The sequence below is a fragment of the Onychostoma macrolepis genome, chromosome 22 (genome assembly GCF_012432095.1).
Source record: "Onychostoma macrolepis isolate SWU-2019 chromosome 22, ASM1243209v1, whole genome shotgun sequence".
Taxonomy (NCBI): Eukaryota; Metazoa; Chordata; class Actinopteri; order Cypriniformes; family Cyprinidae; genus Onychostoma; species Onychostoma macrolepis.
In genome coordinates this window covers 16,590,408-16,600,386 of record NC_081176.1, presented here as the reverse complement: position 1 = coordinate 16,600,386, position 9,979 = coordinate 16,590,408, and the positions used below count along the sequence as shown (strand labels likewise).

Sequence of the window (9,979 nt, the reverse complement as noted above, 5' to 3'; positions counted from 1 at the left end):
ATAACAAGTAATTACTGACTCTGTCATAATGGCTTTAGAACAATGAAAAAAACCCTTATTGTTGAATCATGATGTGTTCCCTTCACCAAGTCAACTCTGAAGACCTTTGTTGTACTGAGATCCTTTACAAAAGTCACTCACACTCATTTACTGTAGCAAAATGAAAAAGAAGAAAACCACTCTTGATATAAGTGTGAACATTTGAAGAGCCAACATCTGAAGGACTAAAGAAACATTTAGTCCAATTATTATAAAGCATCCAAACAACTGATTAAAATACCTAAATTAGAGAACAAAAAATACTATTTTTTTCCAGTGCTAAAAGTTCTGTGGACCCTCCTTGTATGCTACTGTTTTGGGACACTAAGAAAGCAAAAACTACAACATATCTACTTTAGTCTTAAAACCAATAAATAATGTAGTTGTATTTTCTGTTTCTCCAAGGATTTGGACAAAGAGGCGAGGTCAGAGTTTCCTCCCTTTAGTTACATACATTAGTCTCTTCATATTAAGACCCTACCCATAATCCCCCAGCAGACCCACCTACTCAGGCGAATATAAAGTCCAGGTCTGACAGCACAGAGACACCAAAGCTCAACACGGAAGCATCCTGAACATCTCTACACACTGAGAAGACATGGACACAAGAGCCTCTCTCTCCATTCTGCTGCTGCTGTTCAGCGTCTCACAAGCGTCTCCTCTCATGGTAAGATCCTGTCTAATCTCTGCCTTAAATGAGGGTTGAAAAAAAAAACAGCATGCTGGTTAGGTATGTTTTGAAGAATGACAGCTGGTATAAGCTGGTCCTTGGGTCGTGAGCTGGTTTTAGCTGGTGATGTGCTGGTCCTAAGCAACTAGCTCCTGCTCAAGACCAGCTCATAACCAGCTTACAACCAGATCAGGACAACGGAGGATTAGCCTAAACCCATTCAAACCAGTTCCCCTGCTCCAAAACATGCCTAACCAGCATATGCTGTTTATTTTTATTTATTTATTTTTTCTTTTATAACAGTTGTTTTAAACTTCTCTGTTTCTGCCTCCAGGAGGAAAGGTTTGAAGGAGTGTTTGTGTCAGAGCCTGAACTTCTGGACATCACTACAAGGATTTTGGAGTCCAACAATGGTCAGGCACCTTGCATATTTCTATAAAGCCAACTGTGGGCCACAAATATGTTGTGTTATTTCATCAGTATGTTTCACTTTAAATGCAGGATCTTCTGAAGTCTTAATTGAAGGAGATCTGGTGTTTCCCAAAACCAGAAATGCTCTCAACTGCTTTAAAAACAACTGTTTCTGGAAGAAAACTCCAACAACATAGTAGAGATCCCTTACATAGTGAGCAGTGAATTCTGTGAGTGAATATCCTTCAATCATTGAACATCTATATGATTCATGTAAATCTCATTTGAAAGCTTTTGTCCTTTTTGTTTGCAGCCTATTATGACAGATCAGTGATTGCGAACGCCTTGTCCCTGTTTCACTCCGAAACCTGCATCCGCTTTGTGGCCAGATCAACTCAGGCCGACTACATCAGTATTGAGAACAAAGATGGGTGAGAACAATCATACCTTCTGGACTTTTTTACAAACAATTTTAAATCAGATTTATATTGTATAACATCTCTTGTTTCTGTGCTCTCAGGTGCTTCTCTTCTCTTGGCAGAACTGGTGGCAAGCAGGTGGTCTCCCTAAACAGGTACGGCTGTGTGTATCACGGCATCGTTCAGCATGAGCTCAATCATGCTCTGGGCTTCTACCACGAGCAAACCAGAAGCGATCGTGACAAGTACGTCAAGATCAACTGGGAGAACATGTCTCCTGATATGGCCTACAACTTCCAGAAACAAAACACCAACAACCAAAACACTCCATATGACTACGGCTCCATCATGCACTATGGAAGAACAGCCTTCTCCATCCAGCCCGGGCTGGAAACCATCACTCCCATTCCTGATTCGACAGTGGCAATCGGACAGAGGCAGGGAATGTCAGACACCGACATCCTGAGGATCAACAAGCTTTATGGATGCTGAAGATGAGGAATAATTTAATAGGTATCAAGTTTCTGTAGATGAATAGTCATGATGGTCTTTGTTTCTGGTGGTGTTCATGTTCTGAAATGTTTGGAAAAATAAAATTAATCAACATACAAAACAACTTAATTAGATTGTTTGCAGTTTTGTTGTTTGATCATGAATAATAAAAGAAACATTTTCTCATGAGCGCCAGACTTAATTTGAAGAGAACAAGATTTTGAGTAAATATGACTTAAATCGCAGTCTGTTTTTCACACAAACAATCAGATTGAATTTGAATTGACTCTGAATTGACTTTGAAAGACTTTGAATAATGCACATGAATCACAAATTGACTACTTTTATTTAATTGTCAAAAGTACAAAGAAAAGATTTCCAGTGTTTTCACTGACCAACTTGAATGTATTTTGTAAATATAAACAAATTTTGATTTTGATGTCTGTGACACACCAAAATTGGGACAGAGGCAAAATAAAACTGAAAAGGTTATAGAATATCCCAATTATCTGTTTTGAAACAGTCCATAATAAGCAGGTGAATTGGTGAACTGGTAATAGGTGAGGTTATCATGTTTGGGTAAAAAAAGGAGCATCTCAGTCTCTGCAAGCAAAGTTGGATCATTGCTCATCACTTTGTGCCAAATTTCATGAGAGAAGTGTCAAACAAATTAAAAATCACACTTCTCAATGCAAAATCACAAGGTATTTAGGTATTTCACCTAATATTGTGAAGAGACTCAGGGATTCCAGAGAAATCTCAGTTTGTGTAGGGCAAGGCAGAAAACCTCAGGTGAATGCGCATGACCTTTGAACCCTCAGATGGCATTGCATAAGAAACCATCATGCTGTGGTGTTAAATATAGCCACATGTGCTCAGGAGTACTTTGAAAAACCACTATCACTTAACACAGTCTTCCACTGCATGAAGAAATGCACCTGAATCTCTGTTCCACTAGGAGAAATCTATACATCAATTCTATGCTGCGATGCTGCCGGGTTCTCTGGGCCAGAGCTCAACTCAGATATTCAAAAAGACAGTGGAAATGTATACTGTGCTGAAGCCACGTTTCAGCTTGTTTCTGGGAAAAATGGATGTCGAGTTCTCAGTTCCAAAGACTAAATGAACCATCCAGACTTTCCAGCAACAGAAGCAAAAGCAAATGTCTGTCATGGTGCAGCAGAGCAAACAGCATGGGTGACTGGCATATGTGCGAAGGTAGCATTGACATGGAGGCATAAATTGGGATTGTACAGAGACGTATATTAATTTGGTTAGTAAAAACATTGGATATCTATTCTTTGTACTTTTGTCAATTAAATAAAGTTTTAAGAGAATTTCAAATCACAGATTCTTGATTTTATTGCATTTCACAAAATATCCAAGGTTCCTTTCTTTTTTTTTCTTTTTTTTTTTTTGGAGTTGTATTATTTAGACGTATCTCCAATCCAGAGAAGTCATTAGTACAACTGACTGTAATAGGAAGTCTACCTCAAGAAATAATACTTTTAAACCACTAAATCATCAGAGAATGTAGTTTAGATCAGGAAAATCTACACCAGACAGAAGGTTGACCATCAGAAGAACAGCTATAAGCAAATATGTAAATTTACCAATGCAGTTATGACCAAATAAACATTTAGTCCAATTATTATGAAGCATCCAAACAATTGACTTAAATAATTGGACTAGAAAACAAAATATACTGTTCCTCTGAAGTTTTGTTTTTCAATGCTTGAAGTTCTGTGGGCCCTCCTCGTATGCTACTGTTTTGGGACACTAAGAAAACAAAAACCACAGCATGTCTGCTTTAGTGTTAAAACAATTAAATAATGTAAACTTAAGTTATTGTCTGTTTCTGCAAGGATTTGGACTAACAAACGAGGTCAGAGTTTCCTCCCTTTAGTTACACACATTAGTCTCTGGACACTAAGACCCTACCCATAATCCCCCAGCAGACCAACCTACTCAGGTGAATATAAAGTCCAGGTCTGACAGCACAGAGACACCAAAGCTCAGCACAGGAGCATCCTGAACATCTCTACACACTGAGAAGACATGGACACAAGAGCCTCTCTCCATTCTGCTGCTGCTGTTCGGCGTCTCACAGGCGTCTCCTCTCATGGTAAGATCCTGTCTAATCTCTGCCTTAAATGAGGGTTGAAAAACCCCCTCAAAAAACAGCATGCTGGTTAGGTATGTTTTGAAGAATGACAGCTGGTATAAGCTGGTCCTTGGGTCATGAGCTGGTTTTAGCTGGTGATGTGCTGGTCCTAAGCATTCAGCTCCTGCTCAAGACCAGCTCATAACCAGCTTACAACCAGATCAGGACAACTAAGGATCAGCCTAAACCTATTCAAACCAGTTCCCCTGCTCCAAAACATGCCTAACCAGCATATGCTGTTTATTTTTATTTATTTATTTATTTATGTTTTAAACTTCTCTGTTTCTGCCTCCAGGAGGAAAGGTTTGAAGGAGTGTTTGTGTCAGAGCCTGAACCTCTGGACATCACTACAAGGATTTTGGAGTCCAACAATGGTCAGGCACCTTGCATATTTCTATAAAGCCAACTGTGGGCCACATTTCCAAAAAGTGTTCAGTGATTGTAAATATTTTGTGTTATTTCATCAGTGTGTTTCACTTTAAATGCAGGATCTTCTGAAGTCTTGATTGAAGGAGATCTGGTGTTTCCCAAAACCAGAAATGCTCTCAACTGCTTTAACAACAACTGTTTCTGGAAGAAAAACTCTAACAACATAGTAGAGATCCCTTACATAGTGAGCAGTGAATTCTGTGAGTGAATATCCTTCAATCATTGAACATCTATATGATTCATGTAAATGTCATTTGAAAGCTTTTGTCCTTTTTGTTTGCAGCCTATTATGACAGATCAGTGATTGCGAACGCCTTGTCCCTGTTTCACTCCGAAACCTGCATCCGCTTTGTGGCCAGATCAACTCAGGCCGACTACATCAGTATTGAGAACAAAGATGGGTGAGAACAATCATACCTTCTGGACTTTTTTACAAACAATTTTAAATCAGATTTATATTGTCTAACATCTCTTGTTTCTGTGCTCTCAGGTGCTTCTCTTCTCTTGGCAGAACTGGTGGCAAGCAGGTGGTCTCCCTAAACAGGTACGGCTGTGTGTATCACGGCATCGTTCAGCATGAGCTCAATCATGCTCTGGGCTTCTACCACGAGCAAACCAGAAGCGATCGTGACAAGTACGTCAAGATCAACTGGGAGAACATGTCTCCTGATATGGCCTACAACTTCCAGAAACAAAACACCAACAACCAAAACACTCCATATGACTATGGCTCCATCATGCACTATGGAAGAACAGCCTTCTCCATCCAGCCCGGGCTGGAAACCATCACTCCCATTCCTGATTCGACAGTGGCAATCGGACAGAGGCAGGGAATGTCAGACACCGACATCCTGAGGATCAACAAGCTTTATGGATGCTGAAGATGAGGAATAATTTAATATGTATCAAGTTTCTGTAGATGAATAGTCATGATGGTCTTTGCTTTCTGGTGGTGTTCATGTTCTGAAATGTTTGGAAAAATAAAATTAATCAACATACAAAACAACTTAATTAGATTGTTTGCAGTTTTGTTGTTTGATCATGAATAATAAAAGAAACATTTTCTCATGAGCGCCAGACTTAATTTGAAGAGAACAAGATTTTGAGTAAATATGACTTAAATCGCAGTCTGTTTTTCACACAAACAATCAGATTGAATTTGAATTGACTCTGAATTGACTTTGAAAGACTTTGAATAATGCACATGAATCACAAATCGACTACTTTTATTTAATTGTCAAAAGTACAAAGAAGGAGGAAATCATTGGTCATCCAATCTTTTACATTTTTAACACAATCTATTAGCTTAGATAGTTCAGAAGTTTCATCTGGTCTTGTTGAGATATATAGTTGAGTATCATCAGCATAACAATGAAAACTAATCCCGTATTTTCTAATAATATCACCAAAGGGCAACATGTATATTGAAAATAGCAGAGGACCCAGGACAGATCCTTGTGGTACTCCATACTTTACTGGTGATAGTTGCGATGGCTCCCCGTTTAAAAAAACAAAGTGGTAGCGATCGGATAGGTAGGATCTAAACCATCTTAAAGCCTGCCCTTGAATACCCGTATAGTTTTGTAATCGATCTATGAGTATGTCATGATCTATAGTGTCGAACGCAGCACTAAGATCAAGTAAAACTAGCAATGAGGTGCAGCCTTGGTCTGACGCAAGAAGCAAGTCTTTTGTAATTTTAACAAGTGCAGTTTCTGTGCTATGGTGAGGCCTGAAACCTGACTGAAATTCTTCATAGAGATCATTTTTTTGCAAGAAGAAGCACAATTGAGCAGACACAACTTTTTCTAAAATTTTAGACATAAACGGCAGATTTGAAATGGGTCTGTAATTTGCCAATTCACTAGAATCTAGTTGTGGTTTCTTAATAAGAGGCTTAATAACCGCCAGCTTGAATGGTTTTGGGACGTGACCTAAAGATAATGATGAGTTAATAATATTGAGAAGCGGTTCTTCTGCTACAGGTAACAACTCTTTCAGTAGTTTAGTGGGTACAGGATCTAATAAACATGTTGTTGGTTTAGATGCAGTGATACATTTATTTAGTTCTTCCTGTCCTATAGTTGTAAAGCACTGAAGTTTTTCTTTGGGAGCTGTGAATGAAACTGAAGTACTAGACGGTGAAGAACCTACATTTGTTATTGTATTTCTACTGTTATCTATTTTATCAGTGAAGAAATTCATTAAGTCATTACTATTAAACTGTGAGGGAAGTGTCAAACAAATTAAAAATCATACTTCTCAATGCAAAATCACAAGGTATTTAGGTATTTCACCTAATATTGTGAAAAGACTCAGGGATTCCAGAGAAATCTCAGTTTGTGTAGGGCAAGGCAGAAAACCTCAGGTGAATGTGCATGACCTTTGAACCCTCAGATGGCATTGCATAAGAAACCATCATGCTGTGGTGTTAAATATAGCCACATGTGCTCAGGAGTACTTTGAAAAACCACTATCACTTAACACAGTCTTCCACTGCATGAAGAAATGCACCTGAATCTCTGTTCCACTAGGAGAAATCTATACATCAATTCTATGCTGCGATGCTGCCGGGTTCTCTGGGCCAGAGCTCAACTCAGATATTCAAAAAGACAGTGGAAATGTATACTGTGCTGAAGCCACGTTTCAGCTTGTTTCTGGGAAAAATGGATGTCGAGTTCTCAGTTCCAAAGACTAAATGAACCATCCAGACTTTCCAGCAACAGAAGCAAAAGCAAATGTCTGTCATGGTGCAGCAGAGCAAACAGCATGGGTGACTGGCATATGTGCGAAGGTAGCATTGACATGGAGGCATAAATTGGGATTGTACAGAGACGATATTAATTTGGTTAGTAAAAACACTGGATATCTATTCTTTGTACTTTTGTCAATTAAATAAAGTTTTAAGAGAATTTCAAATCACAGATTCTTGATTTTATTGCATTTCACAAAATATCCAAGGTTCCTTTCTTTTTTTTTTCTTTTTTTTTTGGAGTTGTATTATTTAGACGTATCTCCAATCCAGAGAAGTCATTAGTACAACTGACTGTAATAGGAAGTCTACCTCAAGAAATAATACTTTTAAACCACTAAATCATCAGAGAATGTAGTTTAGATCAGGAAAATCTACACCAGACAGAAGGTTGACCATCAGAAGAACAGCTATAAGCAAATATGTAAATTTACCAATGCAGTTATGACCAAATAAACATTTAGTCCAATTATTATGAAGCATCCAAACAATTGACTTAAATAATTGGACTAGAAAACAAAATATACTGTTCCTCTGAAGTTTTGTTTTTCAATGCTTGAAGTTCTGTGGGCCCTCCTCGTATGCTACTGTTTTGGGACACTAAGAAAACAAAAACCACAGCATGTCTACTTTAGTGTTAAAACAAATAAAAAATTTAAACTTAAGTTATTGTCTGTTTCTGCAAGGATTTGGACTAACAAACGAGGCCAGGGTTTCCTCCCTTTAGTTACACACATTAGTCTCTGGACACTAAGACCCTACCCATAATCCCCCAGCAGACCAACCTACTCAGGTGAATATAAAGTCCAGGTCTGACAGCACAGAGACACCAAAGCTCAACACAGGAGCATCCTGAACATCTCTACACACTGAGAAGACATGGACACAAGAGCCTCCCTCTCCATTCTGCTGCTGCTGTTCGGCGTCTCACAGGCGTCTCCTCTCATGGTAAAATCCTGTCTAATCTCTGCCTTAAATGAGGGTTGAAAAAAACAACAACAACAAAAAAAAAACAACAGCATGCTGGTTAGGTATGTTTTGAAGAATGACAGCTGGTATAAGCTGGTCCTTGGGTCGTGAGCTGGTTTTAGCTGGTGATGTGCTGGTCCTAAGCAACTAGCTCCTGCTCAAGACCAGCTCATAACCAGCTTATAACCAGATCAGGACAACTAAGGATCAGCCTAAACCCATTCAAACCAATTCCCCTGCTCCAAAACATGCTTAACCAGCATATGCTGTTTATTTTTATTTATTTTTTATTTTTTTATTTTAGAGTTGTTTTAAACTTCTCTGTTTCTGCCTCCAGGAGGAAAGGTTTGAAGGAGTGTTTGTGTCAGAGCCTGAACCTCTGGACATCACTACAAGGATTTTGGAGTCCAACAATGGTCAGGCACCTTGCATATTTCTATAAAGCCAGCTGTGGGCCACATTTCCGTTCCGTTTGTTCAGTGATTATACATATTTTGTGTTATTTCATCAGTGTGTTTCACTTTAAATGCAGGATCTTCTGAAGTCTTGATTGAAGGAGATCTGGTGTTTCCCAAAACCAGAAATGCTCTCAACTGCTTTAACAACAACTGTTTCTGGAAGAAAAACTCTAACAACATAGTGGAGATCCCTTACATAGTGAGCAGTGAATTCTGTGAGTGAATCTACTTCAGTCATTGAACATCTATATGATTCATGTAAATGTCATTTGAAAGCTTTTGTCCTTTTTGTTTGCAGCCTATTATGACAGATCAGTGATTGTGAACGCCTTGTCCCTGTTTCACTCCGAAACCTGCATCCGCTTTGTGGCCAGATCAACTCAGGCCGACTACATCAGTATTGAGAACAAAGATGGGTGAGAACAATCATACCTTCTGGACTTTTTTACAAACAATTTTAAATCAGATTTATATTGTCTAACATCTCTTGTTTCTTTGCTCTCAGGTGCTTCTCTTCTCTTGGCAGAACTGGTGGCAAGCAGGTGGTCTCCCTAAACAGGTACGGCTGTGTGTATCACGGCATCGTTCAGCATGAGCTCAATCATGCTCTGGGCTTCTACCACGAGCAAACCAGAAGCGATCGTGACAAGTACGTCAAGATCAACTGGGAGAACATGTCTCCTGATATGGCCTACAATTTCCAGAAACAAAACACCAACAACCAAAACACTCCATATGACTACGGCTCCATCATGCACTATGGAAGAACAGCCTTCTCCATCCAGCCCGGGCTGGAAACCATCACTCCCATTCCTGATTCGACAGTGGCAATCGGACAGAGGCAGGGAATGTCAGACACCGACATCCTGAGGATCAACAAGCTTTATGGATGCTGAAGATGAGGCTTATGCAGACTACTTAATATAGTTAATGTGTCTGTGGGTGAATAATGTAATAAGGTGATGGTCTTTCTGATGGTGTTGTGTTTCTGAAATGTGTGAGGAAAAATTTAATTAAACATTTAACAAATGTAAATGTTTTTGTGGACTTTTTTTATATCTAATAATTTATTCTGAGATACTGAGAGCAGGAAGTGAAATGAGTGAATAAAGAAATCTCCTAAGCAATAAATAAATATATAACAATAGAGGAAAAAACGATTGCATGTATGTCCTC

The 9,979-nt window shown here is 38.9% G+C and overlaps 1 protein-coding gene and 2 pseudogenes across 1 annotated transcript; all 3 read left to right on the top strand.

Annotated features, from left to right (window-relative positions):
• Positions 1-637: 637 nt before the first annotated feature.
• Positions 638-2,031, top strand: LOC131530356 (hatching enzyme 1.2-like; annotated as a pseudogene).
• Positions 2,032-4,089: 2,058 nt separating this feature from the next.
• Positions 4,090-5,505, top strand: LOC131530358 (hatching enzyme 1.2-like; annotated as a pseudogene).
• Positions 5,506-8,255: 2,750 nt separating this feature from the next.
• Positions 8,256-9,699, top strand: LOC131530350 (hatching enzyme 1.2-like). The gene is made up of 5 exons (XM_058760560.1): positions 8,256-8,324; positions 8,686-8,761; positions 8,878-9,018; positions 9,102-9,219; positions 9,309-9,699. Exons 1-5 carry the CDS (start codon positions 8,256-8,258, stop codon positions 9,697-9,699), a joined length of 795 nt encoding a protein of 264 aa, XP_058616543.1.
• The last annotated feature ends 280 nt before the right edge of the window (positions 9,700-9,979 follow it).

Excerpts from the sequence above, each read along its gene's own strand:
- LOC131530350 (XM_058760560.1), top strand. The coding sequence starts at position 8,256 with ATGGACACAAGAGCCTCCCTCTCCATTCTGCTGCTGCTGTTCGGCGTC. Across the intron at positions 8,325-8,685 it reads CACAGGCGTCTCCTCTCATG|GAAAGGTTTGAAGGAGTGTT; the intron begins GTAAAATCCTGT and ends TGCCTCCAGGAG. Across the intron at positions 9,019-9,101 it reads CATAGTGAGCAGTGAATTCT|CCTATTATGACAGATCAGTG; the intron begins GTGAGTGAATCT and ends TTTTGTTTGCAG.